At 35.1% G+C, this 20,156-nt stretch overlaps 3 protein-coding genes and 1 pseudogene across 4 annotated transcripts in view; 1 reads left to right on the top strand and 3 right to left on the bottom strand.

The window, feature by feature from the left end:
• The window catches only part of LOC104719743 (lysine histidine transporter 1-like), a gene marked incomplete in the record, with an annotated part of 3,975 nt that extends 2,760 nt beyond the window's left edge, over positions 1-1,215 (bottom strand). The window contains 1 exon segment of the mRNA XM_019230625.1: positions 1,054-1,215.
• On the top strand, positions 7,908-9,433 carry LOC104719742 (prohibitin-3, mitochondrial). Its single transcript, XM_010437710.1, has 3 exons — positions 7,908-8,309; positions 8,537-9,076; positions 9,183-9,433. The coding sequence occupies exons 1-2, from the start codon at positions 7,998-8,000 to the stop codon at positions 9,056-9,058; spliced, it is 834 nt and encodes a 277-aa protein (XP_010436012.1). The 5' UTR covers positions 7,908-7,997; the 3' UTR covers positions 9,059-9,076; positions 9,183-9,433.
• Positions 9,903-14,057, bottom strand: LOC104719740 (glucose-6-phosphate 1-dehydrogenase, cytoplasmic). Of its 2 annotated transcripts, none has more exons than XM_010437709.2 (16): positions 13,898-14,057; positions 13,305-13,490; positions 13,114-13,199; positions 12,979-13,039; positions 12,695-12,881; positions 12,403-12,560; positions 12,245-12,313; positions 12,102-12,160; positions 11,956-11,992; positions 11,755-11,826; positions 11,390-11,537; positions 10,867-10,962; positions 10,697-10,767; positions 10,481-10,596; positions 10,324-10,369; positions 9,903-10,147 (listed from the first exon to the last, which is right to left on the bottom strand). In XM_010437709.2, the coding sequence occupies exons 2-16, from the start codon at positions 13,476-13,478 to the stop codon at positions 9,980-9,982; spliced, it is 1,548 nt and encodes a 515-aa protein (XP_010436011.1). In that variant the 5' UTR covers positions 13,479-13,490; positions 13,898-14,057; the 3' UTR covers positions 9,903-9,979. The 2 variants fall into 2 exon arrangements, with proteins under 2 accessions (XP_010436011.1, XP_019086041.1); XM_019230496.1 differs by having other exon boundaries at positions 13,305-13,481.
• On the bottom strand, positions 14,787-16,211 carry LOC104720662 (annotated as a pseudogene).

Below are 20,156 nucleotides of genomic sequence, written 5' to 3'. Positions count from 1 at the left end.
TATATATATATAAAAAAAAAAAAAATCTACAAAAATCAATGGAAAAAAAGTCAGCGGAAAAGCTAGAAGTAGTGAACAATTAAATGAAATGATTTTTGAAGATGAAAAGTTTGATAGTATTATAATTTGTAGGTTAAGAGGAAAACAAAGTAAAAGTATAAGAGTGGACTTTTGAAGATCCCCTTGGTGTAAACATGGTTTAAGGTTGGTAGACCAAACTAAAAAACAAAAAGATCTAAACTAGAGAACAAGTCGATTTTGTTGATTCTACAAATCCAATGGAAGAAAAGTCAGCAATCAAATATGCTGTGATTAGTTGGCTAAAAAAATGGGGTAAAAGGAAAATTAAGCTCAAGTATAAGGATGGATTTTTGGAAGATATCTCTTTGGTCTTTTCTGACGATCGATTAGGTTGGTTGGTAGGATAGGAGTTCCATAGATTTTGGAAAAAGTTAGAAACTGACCCATGTACCGTACTTTAAAGTTAATATCCTAAACTTACGAACAAAAAGTACAGAACTAGTGGATTCAATTTTTTTTTTTTTTTTTTGGTAATAATTCATTTACATAATTTGAAGGAAAAATTAAAGGATTGAATTAAGGGATTTTAAACCTCTGAAGTTCTTAAATTCTCTCAACATCTATCTCTTAAGCAGTACTAATATTTTGTAAAAATCGAAAGAAAATTGAATCTTTGCAGAAAAAACCTTTGGAAAAGAAAAAATATTATAAGAAGCTCCGTGGGCAAGAGGCTAAAAACAAAAGAAATATTTTTGTTTATCATTTGATAATGAGACTCAGTTTTCATCTTTAGTTTGTTTTTTTTTCCCAAGAGAAGAACTCAACATTCCAATTTGCTTTAACCAAAAATTAGTTAAAATGACGTACGACAATCTTTTTTATTTATTAAAAAGAATGAAGATCGATTATCGGAAACTACGAATAAAAATGAAGATCTGAATCACAATAATAAAAATAACGTTGTGAGAGAAAGAGAGAGAGAGACTAACATGATCATCATGAGGAGCTTGAGCTACCATGGTGAGAGAGAGATTGAGAGAGAGAAGAAAAGAGAAGAAGAGCTTAACGAGTTCTCTCACACTTCTAAGAGATATTAATATTATGCTCAATATATATAAAGCTGCTCATGAAGATTATATATACACACTTAGTTGAATATTATGAGAGAGAGAAAGTGAGAACATTTTAAAAGTGGAAGTTTTTGTTTGACTTCACAAACTACTTGTGGTGATGGGCATGATTTGTGAGCTGGACTCTGCTAATATATTCAACCTAGCTAACATTAATCTTTAAAATTAGTCGTAATAAATCATTACTCACAACTAATTCATCTACTAGATCGATATGTTTAATTAATTATGAATCTAATTTCGGAGTATGTACTATCCCTAGCTAGTTTCGTAACTTAAATAGGGTTGGCTAACAAGAGAAGAGCGTTTGCTTTATTAGATGCTACTATACTTAAATAAGTGAAGCTTTATCTAATTCGAATTTAGTATGTTTTGCAAACTTAGTATGTGTAGTAATTAGATTAGATGATAGACTTTAATAAGTGAAGCTTTGTCTATAACTCGCAATTCGTATGTTTTGTAAACTTGGAATAAATTATAGATATGTACCGCACTACCGCTTTAATCTAGTCACGGAGTATTTATTTTAATATATTTTCAAATACATGTGTCTCGATGTAATGACTCTTCAATGTATAAGCTATGTATATGTTTTGCTTTATAAGTTATCTTTTATTGACTAAACAATAAAGAGGGAGAAGAAAGCCGTTCTCTTTGTTCACACTTCGATGATCTCATCTTAATTATTGTCGACGTCCACACAGTATACATTCAATAGAGTCACAGAGTCGACCCAAACATTTGAATCGGCTATTTGATCGAATATTTGAATTTTAATGGATATGTGAACACTGTATTTTAAATCACTCCCAGAAAATATTATACTCTAGTATATATTTTTAATAAGAAATAAATAAGCAATATTAGAAAGTAATATATAATGAGAATGACTCTCATGTAACAGAAACGCTGGAAAATGCGTTTTGGTAATATGTTTAGCGTTGACCGCCGCCAACTTGTAACCAAAACAATCCTACACTGATATTTTTGAGCATTCTCAAAACATAGTTTTGTAAGTTTTTTGCCTTCTGTCAAAATGTATACATTAATATCTCAATTCAGAGATTATTAATATATCAGTTCAGACTTGTGAGTCTTCAGACAAAACCATTTGTTTATTGTGACTGAGGGAAACACATCGACGTATGAGTTTATACTATTGAAACATCATACTTGATAATTAAATATCAGAATTTAATTATTTGTATACATAGGATTGATAATATGGTTTCGTCTTGAAATGAATGATGATTCGCATAAACACAACTAAACCTAAACATAATCCCAAAAACTCAAGTAAATTGTCATAAATGATGTGGGGATCTAAAGGACGATGGATAGAGAATGACAGAATTTGAAAGAAAATCCCAATCTCGGTAATAAAACTTTGCATACACGTAGACTAAAAATACACATAGACTAAAAAGGACAGAATTTGAAAGAAAATCTCAATCTCGGTAATAAAACTTTGCATACACATAGACTAAAAATGACAGAATTTGAAAGAAAATCTCAATCTCGGTAATAAAACTTTACATACACATAGACTAAAAATGACAGAATTTGAAAGAAAATCTCAATCTTGGTAATAAAACTTTGCATACACATAGACTAAAAATGACAGAATTTGAAAGAAAATCTCAATCTCGGTAATAAAACTTTGCATACACATAGACTAAAAATGACAGAATTTGAAAGAAAATCTCAATCTCGGTAATAAAACTTTACATACACATAGACTAAAAATGACAGAATTTGAAAGAAAATCTCAATCTTGGTAATAAAACTTTGCATACACATAGACTAAAAATGACAGAATTTGAAAGAAAATCTCAATCTCGGTAATAAAACTTTGCATACACATAGACTAAAACTATTATCATTCTTTAGGAGAAAGAAAAGTCGAACATTGACATTCATTTCTCATCCCACTCGAACATCAATGATCCTTTCGATCGAATCTTATAAAGTTTCAACCTTATTTTAAGGTTCAACTGTTTTTTCTCTTTCCTCTCACTTTTCTCCAAACAGTAGATTGAGTCTCGAATCCTCTTTCGGAAAAACCAAAAACATTATTTTTGTTTTTCTTTGTTTTTTTAAAGTCGAAAGCATTGTATATTTATATTCATTCTCCTATCGTTAAACTGGATTTCTATGTAGTGAGGATATATTTATTAGAAAATTTTACTTGTTCTTTCACTAGAAATCGTAAAAACTGTAAAATGATGAATTATTCACTAGTCATTTATTAAACATATATATAGAGTTTGGTTCTCTCTCAGTATTCAGTACGTACCCTTACACATGATATATATATATATATATATATATCTACTATATTACATCATTACGTGTGCACATGTACGTGCGTATTTGTTGGTTTCACGCCTTCTTTAGCATCAATCATTTTGTATAAATATGAGACAAACAGTTTTACGATTGTTTAATTCGTAGCCAATTTATCCATATATATTTTTATCAGTTCTAAAAATTAAAACATATCAGATCTATTCGCTACTAATTCCTCTTTGTCATGTTTTAAATTTTTCTGAAAAAGAATAAACAGGTTCTTGTACCATTTCGACAATTAATGTTGTGCTTTTCGGTTGTCTACCAAATTAGATTTGTTATCGTTAGTGTTTAAAATGTTAGGAGGAAAGGTCAAAGAAGTAACAGAGTAATACTTTTGAGAAAATGATAGAGTCAATGAAAAGAAGAGATAATGAAGTGTATGGTTCACTTTTAACAATCTCTCTATTTTCTTAAATTAATTTGTCATTTCCTATCTTGCCATGTTCTTGCTTAATGGTCAAGTGGCTTTCTTCCATTGACTTTATTTATTATTGTGTATAATGTATTCAAATACTATACTAACTAAGAATATGTGTAACACAAAACTTTATATGCGGGTAACGTACGGGTTCATCGACATGGTTAAAACAATTTTGCTGTCATCATCAGATTAATTAGTTGACGATCAGTTTGTTTTAACTAAATTCATCATCATCCGGATTCCGATCTCAAATCATATTATACGCAATGAATATTATATCCTAGAAAACTTTTTATCTCGTGCATGGTTATGCATGTGAGCATTTATGTGATAACATGTTATTTTTGTTTCTTCAATCTCTCTCTCTCTACCCTGCTCGTATCGAACCAGTCAAGCGTTGCACCATTATGTGCCTTCGTTGACCGGTGAGCTACATGAGCTAGGCTATGTGATCATAACATGTTATGGTTTGTTTAAAACCAAAAAAATAATGTAATGGTTTGTTCTGATAATAATAATTTTCTTAGGTCACCTCCAACAGGAGTTCTTCTCCAAAGTTTCTAACAGATTAAAAAAAAAAAATCTAAAGGTAGAGACAGAAATTTGTTAGAAACAGTTTGTTAAAAAAGAGTTTTAAGAACTTGATCAATAGACCCAATAACACATGTCATGTTTTTAATGAACAATTTGGTTTTAAAAATAAAATTTTAAAACTAACTAAATATTAGTATTTCATTGATTAGGCCATCCCAAATCCCCCAAATGGACAGGACATTCGGAAGCTGCATGCATACGGAATGAAGTTTTCGTCTGACAGGGAAATTTGGGATGGCCTATACTTGCTGTCCTCTACAAAAATCTTCAGTTGTCTTGGTAAGTTACGTGTCACAAGGGTGAAAAATCATTTCCAACACACAGAATTATTTTTCTTTATTTTAATCCATTTCATCTTCGTTAGAGTGGTCAACGAAACTGTATTAGATTAAAATTAAGGAGTAATTGGTTGTATAGTTGTTATTAATTTCACCACCAACTAGAGTTTCGATCTGAACCTTCGACACGTAGTAGTACATACTACATAATGTACATTTATTTTTAATTATTGTACTAATGTGAACACATGTATGTGATAATTAACTTACATATCTTATACTACTATAGTTTAGTTTGGTAACGACCATTGGTGGAATAAAGAATGTTACCAACTAATATGTATATGGGATCCCATATTTAAGCTATCACTAGATATTTTATTAAGGAGAATTTTAAATATAAGAACTCATATTTATTTATAGAACATGTACTATGTTCTGGTTAACATGGAAACATATCATTTTTTTTGTTATATCAATTCTTAATTGGGAAATTGGCATAAACAACATATAAAAAATTATAATTCATTCACTAATTATTCTAACCATTATAAAATAATATACTCTATATTATCTATATTATATACCATTTTATCCTTCCCACAACCACCACTCTTACTATCTTACCACCACCTTTACTACCTTACCACCATCACCTTTACTCCCTACCACCACCAACACCACCACAATCTCTTTACCACTATCACCATTAGGGTTCTCAATGTATTATTATTTAGGGTTTAGATTTCCTCCAACCACTACCGTTGGAGAACCACCAGACCACCGCCAGACCACCGCTGAACCACCGCCGGACCACCGCCGGAGAATCGCCGGACCATAGCTAGAAAACCGCCGGACCACCCTCGGAGAACCGCTGGATCATCGCCGGAGAACCGCCGGATCATCACCGGAGAACCGCCGGACCGCCACCGGACCGTCGCCGGACCACCGTCCACCACCACCGCCGTCCATCCCTATCCTGAAACCAAAAAACCCAAAATAGTAATTTACCCTACATTTAATCCTACTTTACTAATTTTTTTGAATAGATGACTATATTATTTGTTAGTTTTTTTTGGCTACTGACCTATTCACCCTTCTTATTTATAAGTATGTGATCTATCATCTTAGAATTCTATATTTAATTATTATTTTGTGTGTATTACTATATTGGTTTATACCTCTATTAAAAAATACTCTATGAAATCATCTAACAATGCAATCAACAAGAATCACATGCTAAATTCTATGTCCAATTTTTATAATATCATTTAATTATTTAGTAATTTTAAAAAAACAATATGTTAAGTTCTTATTGGAAAATAAACTTACTGATCAACTGTTGGTATTGAGATAATTGTTCAACTCAGTATTTAGCATAAACAATTGTTTTCTGAGTTTGATTTTTCTTAAAACAAAATTTATTTACAAGTGGACATTCAACATGGAGACGATATTTTTTGGCATATTTCTCATCTCAATATCAAACAGATTTTTTTGTTAAATTTAAAAGGATTTTATTGTCATTTACCATATTAGTTTTATGAAAATCTCGGATGCAAAATTTAAAATTGATAGGCAAAATTGATAAAATCCTAGTCTTCTTGATAATTCATTTGGTTTTTTTAACTTCGAAGGAGACAAAATTGCAACAGTCAAATTATCAGCTTTCCTTCATTTCGGTTGTTTATTTTACCTGTTTGGATAATATTGATGACTATATATCCGGTTGGCGTCAAAATGATGAAAGAAGTAAATTTAGCTCAATCTTAAGTTGACCTTTTGGTTTCAAAATATTAAAGTTGATAATCAAAACTGAGGGAGTTTTCTATAATATAACTATTAGTATATTGTTATTTTCAAACCTCTACAAGATTCGACACCGAAACATTTGACAATTTCGATAACGTGGTGAGGTCACCGCATGTGACTTTACAAGTAAAACTCCTTCATCATTTTCATAGTATTCGAGACGACTTAAATTGATGACTCTTGTATTATTTAACTGAATACATAAGTAATAATGTTAAGGATAAAATATTCGTATTTAAGTTTTGATTCCCAAGCTACCCTAAACCGTGGCCATATTCTGATTACATATACATTTTCAATATTCCTTACTGAAAAAAAACATTTTGTTGGTAAAAAAAAAGTCACAAAAAGGTTTCAAGAATAAATATGTCTATAGACATACATAAACTTTATATTTCTTAGTCTTAGTATATACAATTTAAAGTTTTACGACTTCTTTTTTAAGGAAGAAAATAGCTTTTAAAAGTTATAGAGTAAAAAAAAAAGCAACAACAACGTTTCCTGCCGTGATATTTGAAAAGTATGAATTTTCTCATTTATAAACTTTTAGTGTTTGAGTAATACTTTTGTTCACCAACGTTGACTTGCAGGCCCGAACAAAATATTTGCAATATTCACAATAAGGCGTATTATACGATTTCATTAAAAAAAAATTGATATGACCCATAGATTATGAGACAACACAAATTACTGGAAAATGGAAATTAATGTTAATCATATTAGCAGTGGTTTGTTATCAATCATATTAGTGAAATCCAAAGAATAGTCACAAAATGTGAACAAAAACCACAAGTCATAACCCATATCTTAACGACTATTTTTGTAGACCAAGAAGATCCGTTGTCCCATCAAAGAACTGTAGAACCCACACAACAACACAAACTACAATATTGTCAAAAAAAAAAAAAAACAATACAACAAACAACATCATATTTCCAAAATCCATCCACATATAGCTAGAGAAAATTAGTTGCTCAGAAGTTGTGTTGCTAGCGACAGCCACTTTCCTCATTCTGTATCTATAGATGTGTATACAAAATATGTCAGTCCAAAAAACCATGGGTCCCAATGTCACATTCACATATCCTTCAAAAAAAATACAAATGTTCTCTTGGTACCATCGTTTACAAATGTTCTCTTGGTCTATTTAAGGGTTGACAAAAAAAAAACACAAATGCAGTAGATTCGTTTAAAACTTTTAATGGGCTTTTATATTATATTATTGGGCTAAAATACTTGGCCCATTAAATCATTTCCCGTGGTAGGTTCCAGAATCATCAATTCCATTAAACCCTAGCAAAAACTCTTTTCTTTCCTCATCGTCGTCTCACAAAGCCCTCTCTCGATTCAAAGCTAATCTCAGTCACACGCAAAAAAAAAAAAACAAAAATGGGAAGCCAACAAGCGGCGGTTTCGTTCCTTTCCAATTTGGCGAAGGCGGCTTTCGGTCTCGGAACGGCGGCGACGGTGCTGAATACGTCGCTTTTCACCGTTGACGGCGGAGAGAGAGCTGTGCTTTTCGATCGATTCAGGGGAGTGCTGGATCAGACTGTCGGTGAAGGGACTCATTTCTTGATCCCTTATCTCCAGAGGCCTCACATCTTCGATATCCGCACGAAGCCTCACACCTTCTCTTCAATCTCTGGTACTAAGGATCTCCAGATGGTTAACCTCAGCCTTCGTGTTCTCTCTCGCCCTGAGGTAATCATGAATCAGACTCCGCTTCTTGATTCTCGAACTATAACTCTCTTTGATTTCATTTCTCCGTATTGAGATCATTTAGGGTTTAGGATTTTAAGGTTTTGATTTAGGATTTAGGGTTTTAATCATCTGAGATGTTGTGAGATGAATTGGTTTATATCGTGTTTTAATCACCTAAGAAAGGTTTATAAATTAGTGTGTTGATGTGATGTTTAATCATTGTGAAGGTGTCGCGTCTGCCACACATATTCCAAACCTTGGGTGTTGAGTATGACGAGAAAGTTCTTCCTTCGATTGGAAATGAGGTTTTGAAAGCTGTGGTTGCACAGTTCAACGCTGACCAGCTCCTCACAGAGCGTCCTCATGTCTCAGCGCTTGTTCGAGAGTCACTAATCAACCGTGCCAAGGAATTCAACATTGTGCTTGAAGATGTGGCCATCACCCACTTGTCTTACGGTGTTGAGTTTTCAAGGGCTGTTGAGCAGAAACAAGTGGCTCAGCAGGAGGCTGAGAGGTCTAAGTTTGTGGTGATGAAAGCTGATCAAGAGAGGAGAGCTGCGGTTATAAGAGCTGAAGGTGAGAGTGAAGCTGCTCAGTTGATCTCCGATGCTACGGCTAAAGCAGGTATGGGACTTATCGAGCTCAGGAGGATTGAGGCTTCAAGGGAGATTGCATCTACACTTGCTAGGTCTCCTAATGTGGCTTACTTGCCCGGTGGCCAGAGCATGCTCTTTGCTCTGAACCGTTGATCTTTTATCAGATATGTGGTATGTAACCTTAATCTGAATCCATAAAGAGTTAGAATTCATAGAATTAAGTTGTTTTGTGTTTTTTTTTTTTTTCCTTAAGACTTTTGTATTGTGTTATCTGCAGGTTGTTTGGGGAGCATTTTTCGATATTTTAGTGATCAAGTTGTGAATCTGATTGAATCAAAAAAGGTAAAATGCTCTTTTGTTTTCTGATGAACTTTGAAGAAGAAAAGAAGAGACTAGTTGTTTGAGTTGTCATTATTGTGTTCTGAATCTCGCCAGAATTTATACTCTACTTAAAAATCTCTCTTTTTGTTCATCTTGTTTGAGTATCTAATTCTCAACAAATAAAATGAGTTTAATGCTTTTTGGTGATTCTACGTCCCAAAAATGGGTTCTGATTAAACTGTAAGTACTTTGTTTGATACACACTGTAAGCATTATAACAAGCGCCTGCTTGTGAATGGACTCATGAAAAAGAAAAAGTAAATTTAGATGGTAACTAGGAGCGTTCAATGCAAATAAACTGAGCCAAATCAATCCATATGGAATCAAAATTGATTTTGCATAAACAAAGCATGCTCAGAAACATGGCACTGAACTTATGTGCGTCAACAAACTCTTCTTTATACACATGGAACTTGTTGTGTGTTTCAACTGTCGACAAACTCATGGGACTTGTGTGTGTAATCAGTTTCATTCGTTAAACGAGCACAACAAAAGTTAATTTAAAGTATGGTATAGATAAAAGATTTTATTTATTTTTATTTCTACAAAGCCGTTTCGCAAACACAAGACGAAGTATGTGTCATGTGATGAAGTAGTAAGTCTCACGTACAAACACCAAACTCAATGTGGGAACTATTCAGCAAGAGATGCATACTTTTATACATAAACATGTATTGTGTATTACGTAGGGTTTTATAGTGTAGGAGGGATCCAGATATAGCCATGCGTTTGAAGGTAACCAGCTTTTTCTAGCAGCTGATCAGCTTCTTTTGGTCCTCGGCTTCCTGATTTGTATGGAATTGACTTCACTTCTCCTTTGTCGATCCTGTGAAGTAGCGGCGTGAATATCTCCCACGCAACCTGTATAATCATCAAAATGGATACCAACTTAGCTTCTGGATTGTATGATGCGAAAGTTTACATGTCTGTATTGTGTCTATACATCAGGGATGAAGTAAAATCTGACACTTGTAGTGTACAAAAAAAAAATCTCAGAGATTGCTATGGTTCAAGGGCGGTGAAAGAAAATATTCTACCTTTAATTCGTCTCTACGAACGAAATGTTGTTGATCGCCTTTGATTCTGCAGAGAGGTGGGAACCAGATTGGTTGAAGATAACATGGAGGAACGGAGCCAGCTATATATATATAAGATTATTGTGGTAGTATATAATTTAAACAAGTTCTTTCTTACGTGTCAAGAATTAAGCGTTCGTATGCCTCAGGGATCGCGACACCTTGATACCGTTGCCCATAAGACAAGTCTAGTTCACTTTGCACAGTATTCATCTCTAGACCTGGTTGCTTAACCTGTGTAGCAAAAACATAGTCAAAAGCGTCATGGTTCACTGTAATGATTCAAGGTCAGAGTAATTAGTAATTTTCTTTTGTTTGTTCATCATATACTTACAGTTAGTTTCATGTACATTGCCTCTGAAGGTTGCAAGCGAATCACAAACTCATTCCTTCCTTGCTTCTGGCCTGTAGCAAGAGAGTCTTTAGTACATAGATTTCAATTCAAAAATGCTAAAAGAAGCATTTATGCCACAGTGAAAAGAAGGTGTCAGGGTCAGAATATACATCTGAATATGTCGCCTGGAACATCCTTGAACTGAATTCTAATTTCTGCCTTCCTTGAATTCAAGGCCTTTCCGGCCTTTAGAATAAATGGAACACCTGGAAGATATATATCAATCAGCATGTTAATAATACCTGAAGAAAATAATTCTTCAGTTGATGGATAGTCAGAATATGATTATGAAGTAACAGATGTCTTTTGTTTTAAAGGTGTTATCATGAGTGATCATGAGAACATGTGAAACCTACAATTTTTCTCATCTCCGTGCTGAATGATATGCATTCAATAACAAGATGTTCAGTTATGTTTACGAAAAAGTTATGATTCAAAACAGTTGGAAGGTGCAATGCAAACATGTCGGATCTGGGTGTATATGTCCATTCAAACAAAGAAATTTAGTTCCAAGTGCTTCCACCAAAAGATCATGTTGACCCATCAAACCTCACATTTTATGTCTATTTTCTACTGGTTTTCCCGAGTTGGCTGATAAAATGAAAAGATTAAGAGTGAAGTGGGACATGGTACCTTCCCATCTTTCATTGTGTATGCGAAGAATCGTTGTGGCAAATGTTGGAGTGTTTGAGTCGTTTGGAACAGTAGGATCATCCCTATATCCTTCGTATTGCCCAAGAACCACCTCGTCATCGCTTATCGGAACCACCGATTGAAGAACCTGAAGTTCACTAAAATAATCAGCAACGTGAAAATTTTGGCTGAAAAAGCAAATGATTATATATATCAACGTATCCATGTAAACTCGCTAAAAGGTGATCTTTTAAGGAAAATGTAACTAGATCAAACGATGATGTTCCCAGTCATATGAATTCAGAGAAAAGCGGCAAGGAAAGCCGATAGAATGGCTAAAAGTGGTCAAAAAAAATATTGATCACCTTCACTTTCTCATCCCGGATGTGCTCAGGTTTAAGAGATATTGGTTTCTCCATGGCAACAAGGCAAAGAACCTACAGTATTATGAACTCAGTTAGTTAATACATGAAAGCATTTTCACTAACAGAGAAACTCTGAAAAAACAATCACATAGATGTACAATTAAGTTTTGTTATCACGAAAAATATCTCAGGTATACTTACCTGGAGCAGATGGTTTTGAATGATATCACGGATTATTCTGTGAAGCAAGAAGTGCAGATGTCATGAGAAACGCACTGGTGTCATCTCATTAACACCCATATATGATAATATGAAGAACAAGAAGATACTAATAAATAAAGTATTACCCATATTCATCAAAATATCCGCCACGCCCTTCAGTTCCAAAATCTTCCCTGAAAACAATTTGCAAGAAAAGCAGTTGAAATTTATGTGCATTCGACTCTAAATAACAGTCTGGCTATTTCAGTCTTAGCTACACAACTCCCACCTGCACGTTCTCGATATTGTCACGATTCCAAAGTGGCAAGAAAAAGCGATTGGCAAATCGGAGGACCAGCTGCAAGTGATGAACGGGATAAAAATAATCACTGAGTTGTCTAAGGATATATATCCTGATGACTAAACTTTAATAGCCAAGCATGTTACCATATTTTGAACCAATTCCTTTCCAAGATAATGATCTATACGATAGATCTGAGATTCATCAAACAACCCTCCAATCTGAGAACTCAGTTGTTCTGCAGATTCCAGATCCTTTCCAAATGGTTTCTCAACCACAATCCGTGTCCATCCACCAAGATCAGCTGCAAATCATGAGACAATATAAATACATGAATTGTAAAGAGACTGACTAGTAGATGGAAATACATGCCCTAGGTTCAAGGAGGTTAGCCATTTGTATCTAGGAAATAAATTCCACAGCTGAAAAGGGACTCACATTTGTTCATGCAGCATGTCTTGATCATCTTGCATACAGAAGGATAAACAGACGGTGGAAGTGCAAGATAAAACAGTCTCCTAGAGGACCCTTCAGAGCTATTTTTGGCGATTTCGTGCTCCGAAATTGCATTGTCTAATCTCTGGAAACCCTCCTCAGAATCATAAGGGCCACTCACATATTTAATCTACAAAGCAATAGAACCAGAAACTCGTTTATTTTCAGTACAGCTAAAACATGACTCTACTCGCGTAATAAACATCCTGAAAAGAATAGAGACTAACCAGCTGCAAGAACTTTGACAAAGCTTCAACTTGCTCAGCATTCTTATTATCAACAAGATATCTGCATTAAAAAACTATTCAATATGAACTTTTGGACTCAAGCTAATAACCAAATCAGAAGGCTGCAGAACTCACCCACAAATCCTATCTCTCAGCTCTTCATCAGAAATCTTAGTCCTAGCATACCCAAAAATATGAACTTCATCTGGATTAAGAAACCCCTGCTCATCATACATACATACAAACAAAACAAAAAAAAAAAAAAAGTCAAAACTAATATACAATTCAACACATGCACTACTAGTTGCTGGTGATATGGAACAAACCTGACGGTATAAGTTGAAAAGAGCAGGAAAAGTCTTCTTCTTAGCAAGATCACCAGAAGCACCAAGCACTACGATTGAAAGACAACCAGTTTCTGGAACAGTGCCGTACTCTCTAACAAAGGAATCATTCCTAAACGTAGACCTCTCCTCAACGTGCCATTGACCAGATCCCATCTTCTACAAAAGCTTAAAATTCCACATACACACAAAAAAGAGAGAGTCAAGTCTCTCACAGTCAAACAACAACACTGAAACTAAATTGCACCACTGAACAAATCTATGAGCTAAAGGTTTTGTAAAAGAATTTGAATCATTATTTATAAAAAAAAACTGAGAAATTCGACACACACAAAAAAAAAAGAAATGTGCACAGCCTCGGTTACATCACAGAGATCGAATCTCATCAGCGACAAACAAAAACAGAGAAATCAAACAATAGAGAGCAAAAAGAGAAAAACAAAAACAAAATCAAACGGATCGTAGAACAAAACTCAGCTTATTTTACTTTCACAATTACGATCAATCGATGAGAAACCAAAAAAAACAAACAAACAAAGAAAGAGATCTGAAATAAGAAGAATTGAGAAATCAACCTGAAATGATGATGCAGATTCTTTGGAGAGGGAGAGAGAGAGAGAGAGATAAATTTGAATGCAAGGTTTAGTTAGGTGAAGAAGAAGAAGAACGGAAGCTGTAGGCTTCAACTACTACAAAATGGAGGAAGGGGGTTGGTGTGGTTTTAGGCTTCCGTCATTTTCTCCACTTTTCTTTACATTTTTAATTTTTTTTTTCAGATTTTTTTGTTGAATGCGTAAAGGATCGACTAATTAAGAAAGTTTAAATTTGTTATTTATTTTCTTCGTCTGTTTTTTTTAAACTATATTAAAGAAAAAAAAAAAGACAAAACAAAAAAATATGTTCACAAACCAAATTTTAACCAAAACGCAAACAAATTTTTTTTTGGAAAAAATTAATAATGTTTGTACCAAAGTCAAATTCAGAGGTTTTTTTTGATAAACCCTATCAGCTGATCCGGTCAGCCTCAGTAGAAATACACCAAAGTACTTCAGAGTGGATTTCTTTATGAAGGGTCACCATACTGTCAGTCCTGAGTTTGGAATGCTTTCCGACTAATGTCAGGGATAATCAGGCCGCCTGCATTTCTGATTATCAGATAAACCAATTGGGCCAACACCCAACTGACAGACTTTCCACACAACTATGATTTTTATTTTCTGGATGGATCGAACCTGGGTTAGTTCCTTCCAACATTTCCCCAATTATTCCTTACCACTGGACCACAGCTATACGGGCCAAATTCAGAGTTTGTGACTCTTACCGACTACTCCAAATCTTAGAATGAAAGCAACATGAACTACTAGTACAGTTTTAAACAAATAATTCGAAGAACACGAGTTACAATTTATTAATTAATATATAGATAAATTACTCGAGAGTTCAGTATCTCCAACTTTAAATAACTTAAGATAAAGTGTAGAGAAGAAGCTGAGATGTTGTTGAAATCCTATACATGGATTTTAACTCCTTGATCATCTTCTTTTCATTCCACTTCCATGTTGGTTTCAGATTGATTCCAACTCTCTTCAAACACTTGGAGTTGGCAAGTATGTATCCTAATACTTGTTTCTCTTCCCTTGTTCCTCTATATTCTTCCCACTTAAACATCTCGAGTTTCGTTGACAAGCATAGAGGAGGTACACCATCCGGTTGCTTGAACGAAAGTGGAAAGTCTTTATTCTTAAAAAGTCCCTGTGAAGCAAAAAACAACAATTAACATGCATGATTGCTACTTCTTTTACTGCCCTTTTGTATAAATGCATCGTACAGGGTACAAACCCGGTCGATGAGAAGAACTTTCAGTTCAGGAGAATTATGAAGCAAAGACACTAATGGCTCAAACCAATTTGAATAGGCGGAAGGATATATTTTACATTCTGTAGTGAGAAGTTGATGGCGTCACACCACTCAGCCTGCAATATGAACACACGCAACACACATACATGTAAGTATAATGATCTGGTGGCAATTAATTAAATGTTTAGATCATAACAATAATTAAAAAAAAAAAGTGAGGTTAAAATTAGTACCGTTTCAACGTTTAGACATATACCAAGATATCTGATCGAGGAAAGAGATTTCATAAATTTGTCATCAGGATAACTAAAATAGTATAAACCTGCACTATCAAGGCTAGGCTTGTTCTCAATCGAGCATGAATTTGTGGAAATATCTTCGATGGTGAATTCCTTTAAATTTGCTGAATCTATGACCAAAGTTCCTTCAATATCCTCTACTTTTGGGTTCAGATTAACATACTTTAAGGCCACCAAAGATGGCACTTTTACACTAAACTTTGTCACGTTGTCTTGGCTATGTCGCACCGCATACAAATATATGAGAATAGGACAACTCGATAAGAGCCTAACAACAGAATCTTCATCTTTGTATACCACAGAGACAAGATCAAGACGTTTTAGGGAAGGGAGGCATACCGGAGATGAAACGTCTACATAAACCTTGTTAGAAAGACGGAGATATACAAGTGTATCATATGTATAAAGGCTTTTGGGCAGGCTAATAGGCTCTGCGGACCACATGAGATCGAACCCTAGTTTACGAACCCTGCGATCAACCGCACTTGCAATCCACTTTCCCACGTTAACATCAATAGGTCAATGTGGACCGAGTTCTATATCCAAACTTTCTAATCTAGGTGCCTTGTGGAGTCGTAATGACTCGTTAAGAAACCGCCAGATAGACCGTGGTCGCTTACTTATTCAAAATAAACGGCCAAGTAAACCGCCAAGAGATTTTGTTTTGTGGGTAACCACATCTTTGATCTCTTTGTACTCAAGTAGTGGCACCATCGTCCATATAGTTCGCCATCGTTTCGATAAAATCATCGTCGCGATAAAATCATCGTCGCCACTGCATCCTTTGTTGGAACCAATAACAAGATCCTCACAAGCAAATCGTCTGGCAATGCACTGATCCTATCATCAACTCCATTTCTCGGACAGCTTATGGTTCTTTGCTTCATAAATTGTTCCGCTCTGTTTCTTGAGTTTCGTAGCATCTTTTTCTCAATGCACTTGAGTGTTTTTTTTATAATATTCTTCTCTTTTCTTATGTATACATATTAGACGGTTCGTATGATCCTTTTATGATTCTCTATTTCTATGTTTCATTGTATTTACCTTTCTTATTTAAATAAAATATGTTTGATTATTGTGCTTCCATTTTTCTTTGTTCCAATTTTCCATTTACACAATATTTTGTTAATAGTAATATCTCTGCAAAATGTGAGGATATAGGATTGGCTGCAACAATGTATAACTCATTGTAGACAAGAAATATCCAGATGGAAACGCCTCAACAGAGAACATGGAGAAGAACGAATAGCTTTACTAAGGCATGACTTGGATAAAGCAGTTGCTACGGGATTACCTTTACCAGAGAGAACGCGTCTACGGAGAGAACTCAATCAAGCTTACACTGAAGAGGAAATCCACTGGAAAAATAAGAGTCGAAATACATGGTTGCAAGTGGGAGATAGGAACACTTCATACTTCCACAACCAAGCAAAGGCCCGAAGAACAAGAAACAGGATTAATGCAATCCAAGACCATATGGGAGAAACACGACGGACTGAAACGCAAATTGGCGAAACTGCAGTACACTACTTCAACAACTTATACACCTCCCAAGAAACTTCAGAATCAGATTATGAGAGTATATTTCAGAACTTTCAGCAAACAATTTCCACAGCTATGAACAATGATATAACAAAAGAGGTCACTGAGCAAGAAATTAGAGATGCAGTCTTCTGTATAGGTCCACATCGTGCCCCAGGTCCAGACGGTTTCACAGGAATCTTTTACCAGCAATTTTGGAATGACAATAAACAGGAGGTTATCAACGAAGTCAAAAGTTTCTTCCGGGAGGAAAATTTGAACTGTTTACACAACCATACCAACATCTGTTTGATACCAAAAATAGAGAGCCCAAGCACAATGGCCGAGTTCCGTCCAATCGCACTCTGCAATGTGAGCTACAAGATTATCTCTAAAATCCTAGTAAACAGACTAAAGTCACATCTGGATCAAGTAGTTTCAGAGAATCAGGCAGCGTTCATTCTTTGAAGAATGATTACAGATAACATCATTTTGGCCCATGAAGTCCATCACGCCTTAAAGGTTCGCAGGCGACAATCGAAGTCTTATATAGCAGTTAAAACAGACATCACCAAAGCATATGACAGACTTGAGTGGCATTTCCTTAAAAAAACGATGCAACACATGGGATTTGATCAGAAATGGATTCGATGGATAATGACTTGTGTCTCCTCTGTTAGATACTCTGTTCTAATAAATGGCACTCCACATGGAATGATCCAACCGAGTAGAGGAATACGGCAAGGTGATCCTCTTTCACCGTATCTGTTTATCTTATGTGCGGAGGTTCTGTCCCAAATGGTAAACCAAGCTGCAAACTCAAGAAAGCTACAAGGAATCAAAATAAGTAACGGAGGACCGGCAATAACGCATTTGTTTTTTGTGGATGATTCCCTATTCTTCACCTTGGCGAATGGAAAATCCTGTAATACTCTGAAAAACATTTTCACAAAGTATGAACAGGCCTCGGGACAAGCCATCAACTTAAACAAGTCATCAATCACCTTCGGAAGCAGAGTACATCCCGATGTTAAAAGAAGAATCCGGAACAATATGGGAATCCATAATGATGGAGGTGGAAAATATTTGGGACTCCCAGAGAAATTCAATAAAAAGAAATCAGAGATGTTTAAATACATTGTGGAGAGGGTCAAAGAACGAACACAAGGCTGGAACAAACACTTCCTATCACCGGCTGGAAAAGAGGTACTTCTTAAATCAATAGCACTTGCTATGCCAATTTTCTTTATGAACCTATTTAGATTACCAAAAGAAATTTGTGAAGAAGTAAATGGGATTATAGCTAGATATTGGTGGGATACTTCTGAAGAGAAAAAAAGGGATGCACTGGTTTGCATGGAATAGAATGAGTTTGCCAAAATCAGAAGGGGGACTAGGCTTTAGAGACTTAGAACATTTTAACACTGCTCACCTAAGCAAACAGACTTGGAGAATCCTTCATAAGCCTAATAGCCTAGTAGCAAGGGTTTTAAAAGCTAGATACTTTGGGGATACAAACATCTTAAATGCTACAGACAAAGCAAAATCTTCCTATATTTGGAAATCCATCATACATGGCAGGGATCTCCTTAAGAAGGGCCTTAGGTTTTTGATAGGCGATGGCACTTTAATAAATACTTGGGTAGATCCTTGGCTACCTTTACACCCTCCTAAAGCACCACGACCAAAAACCTTGATTGCAGAACCAATGATGCTTGAGCAACTACTAAATGGAGACAAATCGGGTTGAAACGAAGAACTAGTCAGAGATCTCATACATGAGGAAGATGCAGATACGGTATTGAACCTAAAAATCAGCAGATATGCAGAAGGGGACTTATTGGGATGGCACTACACGAAGACCGGTACTCATACGGTAAAATCAGCATATTGGCTTTCAACCCATCTAACGGATCAGCTACCTCAGCCTCCACCAGGTGATCCTGAACTTAAAAAAGAAGTCTGGAAATGCAATTTAGCTCCAAAAATCAAACATTTCCTATGGAGATTATTATCTGGAGCTTTATCAACGGGAGCAACAATGAGATACAGACATATCTCCCACTACTCTCTTTGTCGTCGCTGCTGTATAGAAGAAGAAACAACAGAACATCTATTTTTTGGATGTGATTTCGCTCAGGCTGTCTGGAGAGGATCAGGTATACCAAGCTCCAATATTTTGGATCCAATGATACCTGTAGGTGACAAGATACAAGAATTGCTATCACTGACGAAGATACAAGATATGGAGGACATCACCAAACAAGTTCCTTTCTGGATCTTATGGAGGATTTGGAAATGAAGAAATATTCTACTCTATCAACAACGACATATATCGTGGAACATATGTATGAAACAAGCACAGAGAGATGCAAAAGAATGGCTAGATGCCATGGCTATTGTGAAGGACTTTCACTCGGCTCAGACAATATCCAATCCTCAACCACCAACAAGAATGAGATGGTCAAAACCCAATCAAGGATGGATAAAATGCAATTACGATGGATCATTTCTAAACACCACAATCAGGTTGGCTTTTCCGAGACACAATTGGTTTCTATGAAGGATCGGGACAAGCAGAAGGACAATGCACCAATTCGCCTCTAGAAAGTGAATTCCAAGCTGCACTATATGCACTGCAACATGCTACGACAAAAGGCTACACCAAGATCCACATGGAAGGAAATAATAAGGAAGCAACAACAATCCTATAGGAGTCAACATTTTGCTACACACAATTGGATTCGGGATATCAAGTTCTGGATACAAAAGTTTGAAACCGTTAAATTCAGTTGGACCTCAAGAAACAACAACAAATGCGCGGACGCACTAGCAAAATCATCTCGACCACCTAACACTGCTACCGTTCATTGTGATTTTGTTCCGACTTTCCTAAACTCTATACTGTTTCATGATTACATTTAACTATCAATAAAGTTTTAAGTGTTAAAAAAAAAAAGGATTGGCTGTACCTTGTCTAGTGTACATTACATAGTAGCGGGTTTTCTTTATCAAATACAACATTTTTATACCATATATATACAATTTTCATATCCTATCTAGACTATAGTTACCGGAGTTTTGCCTTACTTTGATAGTTGCTGTAAAGTACTTGTTATGCAGATTGAAGCTTTTTTTTTTTTTTTTTTTTTTTTTT

The sequence above is a fragment of the Camelina sativa genome, chromosome 10, assembly GCF_000633955.1.
Source record: "Camelina sativa cultivar DH55 chromosome 10, Cs, whole genome shotgun sequence".
NCBI classification, from domain to species: Eukaryota; Viridiplantae; Streptophyta; class Magnoliopsida; order Brassicales; family Brassicaceae; genus Camelina; species Camelina sativa.
This window is presented reverse-complemented; position numbering and strand designations above follow the sequence as displayed.

What these genes read in the sequence shown, in the direction of transcription:
- LOC104719740 (XM_010437709.2), bottom strand. Translation starts at nt 13,478, where the DNA reads ATGGGATCTGGTCAATGGCACGTTGAGGAGAGGTCTACGTTTAGGAAT. An exon ending in CTGAGAGATAGGATTTGTGG is followed by an intron (nt 13,040 to 13,113) that starts GTGAGTTCTGCA and finishes TTTTTAATGCAG; the next exon opens with ATATCTTGTTGATAATAAGA. An exon ending in TGTCAAAGTTCTTGCAGCTG is followed by an intron (nt 12,882 to 12,978) that starts GTTAGTCTCTAT and finishes ATTGCTTTGTAG; the next exon opens with ATTAAATATGTGAGTGGCCC.
- LOC104719742 (XM_010437710.1), top strand. Translation starts at nt 7,998, where the DNA reads ATGGGAAGCCAACAAGCGGCGGTTTCGTTCCTTTCCAATTTGGCGAAG. An exon ending in GTGTTCTCTCTCGCCCTGAG is followed by an intron (nt 8,310 to 8,536) that starts GTAATCATGAAT and finishes ATCATTGTGAAG; the next exon opens with GTGTCGCGTCTGCCACACAT.